General features: G+C 38.3%; 1 protein-coding gene across 2 annotated transcripts in view; it reads right to left on the bottom strand.

The window, feature by feature from the left end:
* The window catches only part of WDR76 (WD repeat domain 76), a 46,076-nt gene that overhangs the window by 5,179 nt on the left and 27,403 nt on the right, over positions 1-13,494 (bottom strand). For both annotated transcript variants that reach the window (XM_021009206.2, XM_021009205.2), the window contains exons 9-11: positions 12,924-13,082; positions 10,753-10,970; positions 1,192-1,344 (exon numbers count right to left, since the gene is read on the bottom strand). In XM_021009206.2, coding sequence (XP_020864865.1) covers positions 1,192-1,344; positions 10,753-10,970; positions 12,924-13,082 — 530 coding nt within the window. The remainder of the gene's footprint in view (positions 1-1,191; positions 1,345-10,752; positions 10,971-12,923; positions 13,083-13,494) is intronic.

The following is a 13,494-nucleotide window of genomic DNA, read 5'->3' as shown; positions in this document are numbered from 1 at the left end:
AATCTTTTGACACACAATGAAACCAGTTCCAACTATTCTATCTGCCTTTTCAAGGAAAGCCTATGCTACCATTTCTATTTATCTGTAACTGCCTTATAGTTTCATTTAGAGTCAGTGTTGTTCAGTTGTGTCCCACTCTTCATGGCCTCATTTGGGGTTTTCTTGGCAAAGATACTGGAGTGGTTTGCCATTTCTTTCTATAGCTCATTTTATAGGTGAGAAACTGAGGCAAACAGGATGAAGTGACTTGCCCAGGGTCACACAGCTAGTAAGTGTCTGAGGCCAGATTAGAACTTAGGAAGATGAGTCTTCCTGACACCAGGCATGGCACCCTATCCACAGTGTCACCTAGTTACTGGTCACAGATCTCAAATTTAGAATTCAATATCAAATTAATGTTTCAAAAATTATATTTGTAGGAAGTGGCTACACAAGGGAATCAAAGCTAAGCTACTACAGAAGCTCACATTTACTCACCTCTTCTCACCTCTAAGATAAATAAGGGTTTGAGACTTCACGGAGCCTGGGGGGAGGGGGAAGGGGGAATGGGAGGTGATTCCAGAACTACACTGGCAAGGGTAAACCCTATTCCCCCTACCCAAAGTACTGGCAATCTTAACAATAAAAACAACAATGATGATGATGATGATTATATAGCACTTTACAAATATTATCTCATTTTATCCTCACAACAACTCTAGGAAGTAGATGCTACTATTACCCCCATTTTGCAGATAAGCAAACTGAGGCTGAGTGAGGTTAAGTGATTTGCACAGGGTAACCAAGTGTTTGAGGCAGAATCTGAACTCAAGTCTTCCTGACTCCAGGTCCAGCTCTCTATCCACAGGTACCTTGGTACCTGACTGAATCCTTCAGTACTAAAGTGATTGTCCTTCCCATCTATCCCCACTGAATCTCATTCATTAAATGCAAAGTAGCAGTATGGAGAGAATCTCTTCAGAACAACCAACCTATTGGGTGAGGTACATATTAAATCCCTCCCTCCCCAGGTCCCAGACTTCTAGACTAGACCTAGCTCATAATGGCCTCCCTGGAGCAGCTACAGACCAATAGTTCAAATGATGCCCCAACATCTAAATCATCAATACTTCTAGTCTGGTAACATGGTACCAACAGCATCTTCAGAACATTTATTATATTACAAATAGGTAAAATGCCTCCCCAGCTTACCTCAAATTATCATCAGCACATGTAGTCACTACTCTGTTGCCAGTAACAGGTGAGAAATATGCAGAAGCAAGGCTCTTCATGTGTTCAGTGACAGAAATCAAAGGTTTCATTCTCTTAGATCTGAGGTGTCGCAAATCATAAATATGAACATCCCTATAACAAAGAGGCAATTAGCCACTTAAAAAAAGTCAACACACGAAAACTAATAAAACATAAAAATATATTATGTATATATATACACACAAAATACATATTTAAAAGTTAATACATATGATATAAACAACTGTTTACAAAATTCAATACAGTGCTGAGAACAAAGTAAGTACACAATGAATACTTGAGGAAAAAAAACTTGAGACAGAACCCTTTAACCTTTAGTGTTACATTAGCAAACAAGCGCAGAGATGAAAAGAAAAAAATCACAGGCAAAGAACTGCTTGGAGAACCTCCATTTTGTGGGTGATGTCCACTCTTCAATCCCCTTCCAACTATGCTTCTGACGCTATGGTCTTTGCCATGATGACACTCCCTGACCCCCATTCAGCTTCCTTTTATATATTATCTTCTTCCCATCAAAGTGATTTTTGAGAGAGAGCATTAACAACAGGATGGGAAGGTGGGGGCTCAGAATTAGCCTGCGCTGACACTGCCTCAGGAACCTAGACATTCTGAAAAAAGGTGAGTGGGGAGTGCACCTTTCCAAAGACTAATATTCAAACAATGGATAAATTCAAGACTGAAAACAATGATTTTTCTAGAATTCATAAATATTTCTCCTAAAACACTAAATGTGCCAAAAGGAAAGGAAAAATGACTCATCAGTAGCCATGTTTTATTTGTTTGGTCTGAAATTCAGTAAACACATTAAAGGAACTCACTAATGTGTGCAAGAGGATGTACTAGAGATAAAAAGACAAAAATGCAACTGTGTTTACAGAGCTTATATTCCACGGGAAGGATCCAGTATGTACAAAAATAACACAAACATCCAATCAATCAACAAATAATTATTAAGTGCTTACTGCATGCCAAGCACTGTGCTAAGCAGTAAGATTCCCAAACAAGACAAAAGTAAGATCCCTGCCCTCAAGAAGCTCAGATTCTAATGGGGAAAACCCACAAGAGTATAATGTTCAGGGTCAATGGGAGGGGGGAGGGGGGAGAGAGGTAATCCCAGGAGGAAGACGAAGGCCTCTTGCAAAAAGCATGATTTAAGCCAAGTCTTAAGGAAGCCAGCAAACAGAAGAAGGAGGAGGAGGAGAGCAGAAAGGACAGAGCTGGACAGAGGGAGCATCATGTTTGAGAAAGAGTAGTAGAATATGTAAAGGCAAGTTAAGTGTAAGAACACTAGGAAGGCTGGAAACAAAGGTAATTCGAGTAAAGAGAAAGCAATAATAACTAGGTTATTCAAAAAAGTTCACTCAGAAAGTAGAATCTAAACTGTGGATTGAAGAAAGCAAACGAATTCTAAAAGGTCAATCTAGAAGGCCAGTTTGGCCGAAATCTACATGTGTGCAAAGGTAAGCAATGTAGAGTAAATCTGGAAAGCTAAGTTAGAAAGGTGAACTAGGGCCACACTGCAAAAAGCTTTAAATATCAGGGTGAGAAGTTTTAACTTACTCTAAAAGGAATCACTAAAAATTTAAGCAAGGACATTCACTGTCAGACTGTGGCTTGGGAAAATCAGTTTTCAGGCTGCTGCATGCCAATCTATCTATTCCTCCCTGACTGACTCTCTATCACACTCTCCTTGGCATCTCCTCTTATTACAAGCCACCTAACACTGCCCCTTCATTTCCCCTCTTAACCTTTAGACCTCATAATTTACTTTAAAAATTGACGACAGCCCATTTGCAGGAGGGCAGAGCCAAGATGGCAGACTAAAAGCAGGGACTCACCTGAACTTTCCCAAATTCCTCTCCAAACAACTTTAAAATAAGGCCTCAATATCACATCACACCTATCAGATTGGCCAACATGACAAAACAGGAAAATAATAAATGCTGGAGAAGACGTGGGAAAATTGGAACACTAATGCATTGTTGGTGGAGTTGTGAAATGATCCCACCATTTTGGAGAACAATTTGGAACTATGCCCAAAGGGCTATAAAAATGTACATACCCTTTGATCCAGCAATAGCACTTCTAGGGCTGTATCCCAAAGAGATCATACAAATGGGAAAAGGACCCACATGTACAAAAATATTTATAGCAGCTCTTTCTGTGGTGGCAAAGAATTGGAAATTGAGAGGATGTCCATCAATTGAGGAATGGCTGAGCAAGCTGTGGTACATGAACGTAATGGAATACTATTGTGCTATAAGAAATGATGAACAGGCTGTCTTCAGAAAAACCTGGAAAGACTTCTATGGTCTGATGCTGAGTGAAGTGAGTAGAACCAAGAGAATGTTGTACACAATAACAGACACGCTGTGCAATGACTAATATTGATAAACTTAACCTTCTCAGCAATACAAGGATCTAAGACATCTCCAGAAGACTCGTGATGGAAAATGCTATCCACACCCAAAGAAAGAACTATGGGAGTTGAATCACTATCATTTTTTTTTCTCTTCTGTTGAATTTTGTTTCCTCTTTCTGATGGTTCCTCCTATTGGTTTTAATTTTTACTTACAACTTCACTAATGTGAAAATATGTTTAATAGGAATGTAAATGTATAGCCTATATCAGATTGTGCGCCATCTTGGGGAGGGTGGTGGGGAGGATGGGGGAGAAAAATTTTCAACTCAAAAGCATATGGAAGTGATTGTTGATAAATCAAAATAAATTAGTGAAATTAAAAAAAAAATAAGGCCTCAAAATGAATTCTGTAGTGGCAGAACCAACAAAAGGTCAAGGTAAAACAATTTTCCAGTCCAAAGCAACTTAGAAGGTTGGCAAGAAAGGTCTGTCTCATGGGGGTGAAAATGGAGCCCAATTCAGTGCAGGCAACACCAGCAGCAGACCTTGGGAGCATGTGCATCAGCAGAGTGGCTTCCAGAGCCCCCATCCCATAGATGGTAAGGGGGTCAGACAACTGGTCAGAAGGAGATTACAGGGGTTACTTTGTTGGCACTGGGTGCACTGCATTGCCCTTATGTGGCCCCAGGTCAACATCCCAGGGTGAGAAGGAGCACTAGCACTTGTGGCCCAGGGGAGGGGGACGCTAGTCACAGTTTCAGGATGGAAAAGAGTGCTTGTGGTCATTCACAGATCAAACCACTGTGACCACACCTCTCCTTGGATAATACCACCTTGAAAGAACTGAAAACAGCAGCATGAAAACCAGAACTAGCTCTGAAAACACCAGCACAAAACACCTGAACCTTGGGACAGCACCCCCTGCACCCCAGGAGGAAAGCCCAACTTTAACATCATGAGCAAACAACAACAACAAAACTTGACTATAGAGGATCAAGATACAAAAACTGAAGAAGACAATGAAATCAAAGCAGCTACATGCAAAGCCTAAAAGAAAAATACGAATAGGTCAAAGGCAAAAAAAAAAAAAAAAAGAATTCCTGGAAAAAATCAGTTAAGAGAGAGAGAGGAAAACTTTGGAAAAGAAATAAGTGATGCAAGAAAATCATGAAAAAGAGAGTCAACAGCTTGGTAAAAGAGGCACAAAAATCCACCAAAGAGAAAAACGCCTTAAAAAGCAGAATTGGCCAAATGAAAAAGGACACACAAAAGCTCACTGAAGAAAATAATTCCTTAAAAATCAGAATTGGGCAAGCGGAAGCTAATGACTACATGAGACCTCAAGAAACAAACAAAATTTTTTTAAAAACCGAAAAAGTAGAAGAAAACATGAAATCTCTCATTGGAAAAACTGACCTGGAAAATCCCCAAGACCAGATGGTTTCACAAGTAAATTCTATGAAACATCTACGAAACATACAAATATGGTGCTGATTCCTAAACCAGGAAGAGCAAAAACAGAGAAAGAAAACTACAGACCAATTTCTCTAATGAACATCAAGGCAAAAATTTTAAATAAAATACTAGCAAGGAGATTTTAGCAATATATCACAAAGATCATACACTATAACCAGGTGAGATTTATATCAGGAATGCAGGCTAGTTTAATATAAACTATCAGCATAATTGACCATGTCAATAACAGAACCAACAAAAATCATGTATCTCTAGAGAGGCTTTTGACAAAATACAACATTCATTCCTATTAAGAACACTGGGAAGCATAGGAACAAATGGAGCTTTCCTTAAAATGGTAAGCAGTATCTGTCTAAAATTATCAGCAAGTATTATCTGTAATGGGGATAAGCTAGAAGCTTTCCCAACAAGATTAGGGTTCACACAAAGCAAGGATACTCATTATCACCACTATTCTTTAATATTGTACTAAAAACGCTAGCCACAGCAATAAGAGAAGAAAAACAAATTGAAGGAATTAGAACAGGAAATGAGAAAACAAAACTATCACTCTTTGCAGATGGTATGATGGTATACTTGGAGAAGCCTAGAGAATCAACTAAAAAACTAGTCTGAAACAATTAACAACTTCAGCAAAACTGCGGGACATAAACCCACATAAATCATCAACATTTCTATATATTACCAACAAAGTTCAGCAGCAAGAGACAGGAAGAGAAATTCCACTTAAAATAACTGTAGATAGATGCTGAGTGAAGTGAGCAGAACCAGGAGAATGTTGTACATAATAACAGCCACAATAGACGATTACTAACTTTGATGGAAAATGCTATCCACATCTGGAGAAAAAACTATGGAGTTTGAATGCAGATCAAAGCGTACTATTTGCTCTTTTTTTTTCCTGTTTTGTTTCTTCTTTCTTGTGGTTCCTCTTATAGATTCTAATTCTACTTAATAACATGACTGATGTGAAAATATGTTTAATAGGAATGTATACATAGAGCTTCTATCAGATTTCATGCTGTCTTGGGGAGGGAGGCAGAGAGAGAGGGGGAGAAAATTTAAAACTCAAAAGCTTTTGGAAGTGATTGTTGAAAACTAAAAATAAATTAAAAGAAAAAAATTGTAGATAATATAAAAAAATTTGGGATACTAACTGCTAAGACAAACCCAGGAACTATACAAATACAATTATAAAACACATTTCACACAAATAAAATCAGATCTAAACAACCAGAAAAATGCTAACTGCTCATAGGTAGGCCAAGCCAATATAATAAAAATGATAATTCTAACTAAATTAATTTACTTATTCAGTGCCATATCAAACTACCCCAAAAAACTAGTTTATAAAGCTAGAAAAATAGTAACCAAATGCACCTGGAAGAAAAAAAATTCAAGACTATCAAGGGAATCAGTGAAAAAAAATGTAAAGGAAGGTGGCCTAGCCATACCAGATCTTGAACCATATTACAAAGTGGTAATCATCAAAACAATCTGATACTGGCTAAGAAACAGAGCGGTGGATCAGTGGAATAGATTAGGTATATAATTCTCAGTAAAAAATGACCATAGGTAATCTAATGTTTGGTAAACACAAAGATCCAAGCTTTTGGGACAAGAACTCACTATTTGACAAAAATTGCTGGAAAAACTGGAAAGAAGTTTGGCAGAAACAAGGCATAGACCAATATCTCACGACATATACCAAGATAAGGACAAAATTGGTACATGATTGTGATGCACAGGGTAATGCCATAAGCAAATTAGGAGGGCATGGAAAATTTTACCTATCAGACCTACAGATAAGAAAGAATTTATGACTAAACAATATAGAGAACATTAAAAGATATAAAATGGGTAATTTTGATTACACTGAATTAAAAAGTTTTTGCACAAACAAGACCAATGTAACCAAAATTAGAAGGAAAGCAGAAAATTGGGGGGGGGGATTTGCATTAAATTTCTGTGATAAAGACCTCATTGTTCTCAAATATATGGAGAACTGATTCAAATTTATAAGAATCCAAGCAATTCCCCAAATAGTAAATGGTCGAGGGATATGAACAGGAAGCTTTCAGAAGAACTCAAAGCTATCTACAGCCATATGAAAAAAATGTTCTAAATCACTATTGAGAAGAGAAATGCAAATTAAAACAATTCTGAGATACTCCTCACAGCTATCAGATTGCCTAATATGACAGAAAAGGAAAATAATACGCGTTGGAGAGAATGAGGAAAAATTGGGACACTAATGCACTCTTGGAGTTGTAAACAGATCCAACCACTGTGGAGAGCAATCTGCAACCATGCCCAAAAGACTATAAAACTACATACCCTTTGACCCAAGCAATTCCACTACTAGGTCTGTATCCCAAGAGAGTAAAGAAAAGAGAAAAGGACCAATTTGTACAAAAATATTTATAGCAGCTCTTTTGGTGGTGGCAACGAATTGGAAATTGAGAGGATGCCCATTCCCAATTGAGGAAAGGCTAAACAAGTTGTGTACGTGATTATGTTGGAATACTGTTGTGCTATAAGAAATGACAAGCAGGATGTTTTCAAAAGAACCCAGAAAGACTTACATAAACTGATTCAAAGTGAAGTAAGCAGAACAAGAACATTGTATACTGTAAGAGCAATATTGTAACAATGATCAACTGTGACTGATTTAACTATTCTCTGCAATACAATGTTCCCAAGACAATTCTGAAGGACTTATGAGTTGAAAAAACCTCCAGAGAAAGAACTGATGGAGTCTGAATGCAGATAGAAGCATACTTTTCTTTTTACTTTATTTTTCTTGGGGGTTTTTTTGGGGTCTGTTTTCTTTTTCAACATGGATAATATGGAAATATGTTTTGCATGATTGCACATTTATACTCTATATCTAATTGCTTGACATCTCACGAAGGGGAAAAGGGATGGGAGGCAGGGAGAGAATCTGAAACTCAAAAAAGGTTAAAAACAAAAGTTAAAAATTGTTTCGACATGTGCTTTGAAAACAATATATAAAAGTTTTCACACACAAAAAACTGAGGTCACCCATTAAGGAATTTCCTCTTCAGATATCCTATACATTATCTCTCATTCTCTCCTTTACTCCAGTCTCCAAAAGAGAGGTAGCCTTTCTTCTTACAAATGCAACTACCCTTTTTCCCTTAATCCCTCCTCTCCTGTCTTCTCTGTGAGCGTGCCCCTTCGAGCATCCCCTTCTCCTTAAAAGTTCACAATCATTTTTATAATCATGTCCATTTTTAAAGACTTGACCCTATATGCCTTCAAGCTACCATCCTATATGTCTTTTCTCTCTTTCTAAGCCAGACTCTTAGAAAAAGCTGCCTATGCTCCTTGCCTCCATTTTCTCACCATTACTCACTACTCAGTTCCTTGCAACCTGGCTCACAGCTTGACTCAATTAAAAATGCTCTCTCCAAGGCTTCCAATGTTATCTGAATTGCCAAATCCACTGGCCTATTTCAATCTTGATCTATTTTTTACCTGTAGCTTATGATATTGACCTCCTCCTAGATATTTTCCCTGAGTTTCTGTGACATTGTTCTCTTCTGGCTCCTCTATCTTAAGCAACAAACACCTATTAAGCATCTACTGTATACATATACCTAGTGCCAGACACTAGGTGTGAAAAGGAATTGAATGCCCTCAAAGAAGTTAAATTTTTCTCCTTATCTGTCTCCTTTGATGGATTCGTGCCCTATCCCCGTATTTAGCTGGGCATCAGGGCCCTATACTAAATCCTATTCTCTCTTCTCATTGAGATACCATCTCTCAGTGACCATACCTCCTCCAATGGCTTCACCTATCACCTCTATGCAGACCACTCCCAGATCTGCATAACCAGCCTGATTCTCATCTCTCTCTGCAACTCCAGTCCAGCATTAGCTATTGCCCATTAGACATTTCCCACTCAATCCCCCTAGGCATTTCCAACTGAAAATGTCTAAAATAAAGCTCATTATCTTTCCCTCAAAACCCTCCCCATCTTCCTAACCTCTTCATTTCTATTAAGGGTAGCACCATCCTTCTAGCTACTCAAGTTGGCAACTTCAGGGTCCTTCTCAACTCTTCCCTCCCTCTCACACCTCATACACAATCAATTGTTGTTCAGTTGTTTCCAGTCGTGTCCGACTCTTCGTGGCCCCATCTGGAGTTTTCTTGGCGAAGACACTGGAATGGTTTGCCATCTCCTTCTCCAGCTCATTTTATAAATGAGGGAACTGAGGCAAACAAGGTTAAGTGACTTGCCCAGGGTCAGCTAGTTAAGTGTCTAAACTCATAAAGATGAGTTGATTCCAAGCTCAGTGCTCTATCCACTGTGCCACCTAGCTGCCATCCAATCAATTCCTAAATCTTATTGAGTCTACCTCCACAACATTCTTTGAAGCCATTTCCTTCTCTCTACTCACAAAGTTGGCCTCTTCCATTCAGCCACCTAAGCAGTATTCCTAAAAAGCCAGTCCTACCATCTCACCCCTCCACAGTCAATAACCCACCAACTCCAGGATCAAATAGAAAATCCTGTTTAACGTTCACAGTCCTTTCTTTATAAACCTAGTGCTGAGGGTCTGCAATAGAGTGGTGGCAGAGCAGGAGCAGGAGAAATCCAGGAGATATAACAAAAGTGAAATCAACAGGCCTTGGCAACTGATTATGGAGAATGGGGCAGCACAGGAGTAGAGATAGCGAGGAATCCAGGACCACTTCTAGGCTGTGAGCCTAAGGGACTAGGAGGATAGTGGTGCCCTTGACAATAACAGGGAAGGCAGAAGTTGAGAAGGGTTTAGTGGGAAAGACAGTGAGTTCCATTTTGAACATGTTGAATTTAAGATGTCTATTGGACATTCAATTTTGAGATGTCTGAAAGGCAGTGGGAGTAAGATTGGAGATCAATACAGGGGTAAGGACAAGGATGGGTGGTTTTCAGAGTCATCAGCATAGATGATAATTAAATACGTGAGAATTAATGAGATCAGCATGTGAAGTAGTATGGAGACAACCTTGAGAGACACTTAAGGTTAGAAGTCATGATCTGTAGGGCAAAAACTGTCTTTTTTCTTATTTGCATCTTAGTGCTTAGCACAGTACTCCGCATACAGCAGGTGCTTAATAAATCCTTACTGACTGACTGCCCTTGAGAAAGGAATGAGAGTAACCTGAAAGCCAGTAGAGAACTGCAGCAAAGTTCTAATCAGGAAGACAGAGACGGAGAGTGAACCCCAAAGGAGGAAGAGATGCACAGTGAAGACAATAAAGGAAGAATTTGGAAGTGGCAGTTAGTAATAAAGAATACATCTACTCCTTTTCCTAGACTAACTTTCACGGGGTTCCAGAATAAGGGGCATCCAGTAATGGAGTGAGTAGCTAAGGATTCAACATCTTCTAGAAGAAGGTAGGATTCTGTCAGTGCAAAGGGATAGAAACTGTATCAAAGAGATTTAGAACACAGGGGAAATTGCTAATAATGGAAGAGGGGTTCCAGAGGAGTACTACAACTTCAAATGAGTCATAAAAGGAAAAAAAAATGCCACCTGACATGTGACAAAGTTCAAGTTATTTTTCTTTCTGACAAAATATCTTTGATAACTGAACTGAAAACCTTATATCCAAGGTTTAACTTATAAATATGGTTAGGAAGAACTTACCTTGCACCAGCAGCTATGAAATAATGTCTATTCACTGGGTGAACCTGAAGAGTTCTTATTACGCTCATATCAGAATTGAAAAATTGCTCATGTGAAGTTCCTGGTGTCCGTCTATCCACTATAGCCACACCTGCATCCCAGTGCCCTACTATTAAAGTAGATGCATCCTCAGCCAAGAAGTCAAAGTATGAAGAATCCCTTTCTTCATTTCTATATACCTAAAAATATAAAAACACTTGTCTTAATAGCAATAAATAGCTTGTTATCTATAGCACCCCTCTTCCAAGAAGTTCTATGGATAAACTGGGTATTTATAAAAATGTTAGTAGTATAAATAATTTTAATAATGATAACATCTCCTTACTACCCCAAAAAGAAAGCACTGGCCATAAATTAGAACCCTTTTCTAAAGAGAGAGAAAATAGGGCATTTAATAACTATATGATTTGCCCAAAAGGAAAAAAAAAAGGACTTGATCCAAAAACTAGAGTTAAGATCCTAGTTCTTTAATTCAATGAGCAATCACAGAACTTTTCTGATTGTGCATCTATCAGCAAGTAAAAGTTTTTTGAGTACACACCCACAACATATATATTTGCCTATTTTTAAGTGTATATAAATATCCCTACCATTGTACATTATAAAACTTACACAAAAAATGAAAATTAAAAAAGGATGAGATAGAGATAAGATAATATTTGATTCTAGAGTCAATAAGGAATCACTGAAATTTACTGAGTAGGGAAGTGATAGGGTAAGACCTGCACTTTTCACCTTGGCATCTACATGGAGAATGAATTGGAAAAAAGGCAAAGAGATTTGAGGTAAGAATACCAAGTATTGGGCTACTACAATTAGTTCCAGAGCTGAGAGCCTGAACTGGGGTAATGGCTATATGCATACAGCTGAGATGAGAGATTTTTCAGAGGTAGAAAAATGGCAACATTTGGCAAATAAATGGATATGTGGAATGAGGAGAAAGGTAGACTTGTCAGATTGTAGGTAATCCCAGATTTAAACCTTGGAGGCTAAAGGATAGTAGTACTTCCACAGAATTAGGGAAATTCAGAAGAATAGTAGGTTTGCGGGGAAAGATAATATAACCCCAACCCACTCATGTGTGCTCATCCTCTGCTCCTTTTGCTCAATGAAAAACGAAAAGGGGTAAGAGAGAAAGGAGACATAATCACTGGCCACTGGGGAAAGCCAGAACCCATAAACTATAGGGTACCTGCAGCCCCAAGGTGACAAAAAGCAGAAGAGAGAGGCTAAATTTCTCTTGCACCTGGGTCAGGTTAGGTTATAACCACCAGGAAAATCTCAAGTCCAGAGCAGCCAACAGGAGGCCAGTTGTGGGAAAGGATAGAATAGAAGAGTATTGAAGAGAGATGAGCCATTACACAACCTGGCAATGTAGCTCAATGGACATAAATCAAATCACAGAAAACACTTCCAGTTAACTCAGTAGCCTTTTGATAGGGGTGGATCCTTCACTGACCTTGCTTAATGATTTAGAATGCTACTGGGAAGATAAGTATCCAAGGCAAAGTGTTCCAAATCAAATATGGGTCCTTAAACTTTTCATATGTAGACTTCAGCTCAGCATAGTCTTCCAAGGCTAAAACTAGCCAAGGACTAAATAACAGAGAACTTTAGGTTCAGAAGGTTAGAATGAGAATGCAAAAAGGCTCAATGGTGGAGTTTGAATGTATAACCAACAGTTTACTTTTCATCTTAACATCACTGGAATAAAAGCATACTAGCAGCAGATGTGTCTGATGTTCCTAAACCCTCATGGGACAATATGGGGAAAAAGTTTTAAAGTGTGGTTGCTATACCCTCTAGTAAGTAGCCAGCTAAAAGGTTTTGGCTATTCAGGAAGTGGCTTTATTGATGAAATACATTAAACTCCAATTTCATGCCTATATCCACCCCTAGCAAATTTCTGACCGAGCCAAGAATGAAAAAAAGTTAATTTTCCTTTCCTTACAATGGGCAGTCATATGGCAAAAAAAAAAAAAAAAAAAGGATAGCAATATCTTTTGTTTTAAAAGCCTCATCTAGAAATGGTCATTTTCTCCCAATTTGGCTGGCACAATGACCACTCACATAATTCTATAAAGCAGCTGGAATATGATTTGAGGTCTGCAAGGAATCACTCTGACACTCACCTCTTCAAACACAGCCCTGGTAAAATCTCCACAGCGTAACGTCCCGTCGTGGCTCAGTGACAGCAAGTGGGCTGGATTGGCAGGTGAAAAATTCAGACAGCTAACTACTTGACTATGGAGAGTAAAGGTAAAAATCCCATCTTCTCTAGGTTCCTGAGTCTGAAAAACAGGTATTTTTAAGGGAGGAAAGAGAGCGAAAATTATAAATATTTACTATATTAACATTCCCTCTACTATATAATAGCTAAGACATGGAAATTTGAAGCTATACTTAAAATACTCTTACCAATTTTCAATCCAACTAAATATGACACTAAGAGGCTTACACATTTTTCCCCCACCAGTGTATGGCCCTTTAAAAGTAATCTAGTTATCAAGAACAGATTATAATTCGTTTCTCATTCAATCAGAAAATTTGATGTCTACTAGCCATCTCATCCACGGTATAAAATACTGCTCAAGTCAATCTCATTTCTACTTTGTTTCCCATACCCTACTGGTAAGGAGCTAACACAATTTTTAGAGGAAATCATCCACTGAATATACTTAGACCTAAGCACTATTAAAAATA

This window comes from Phascolarctos cinereus, unplaced genomic scaffold, assembly GCF_003287225.1.
Source record: "Phascolarctos cinereus isolate Bilbo 61053 unplaced genomic scaffold, phaCin_HiC Scaffold_3;HRSCAF=262, whole genome shotgun sequence".
NCBI classification, from domain to species: Eukaryota; Metazoa; Chordata; class Mammalia; order Diprotodontia; family Phascolarctidae; genus Phascolarctos; species Phascolarctos cinereus.
This window is presented reverse-complemented; position numbering and strand designations above follow the sequence as displayed.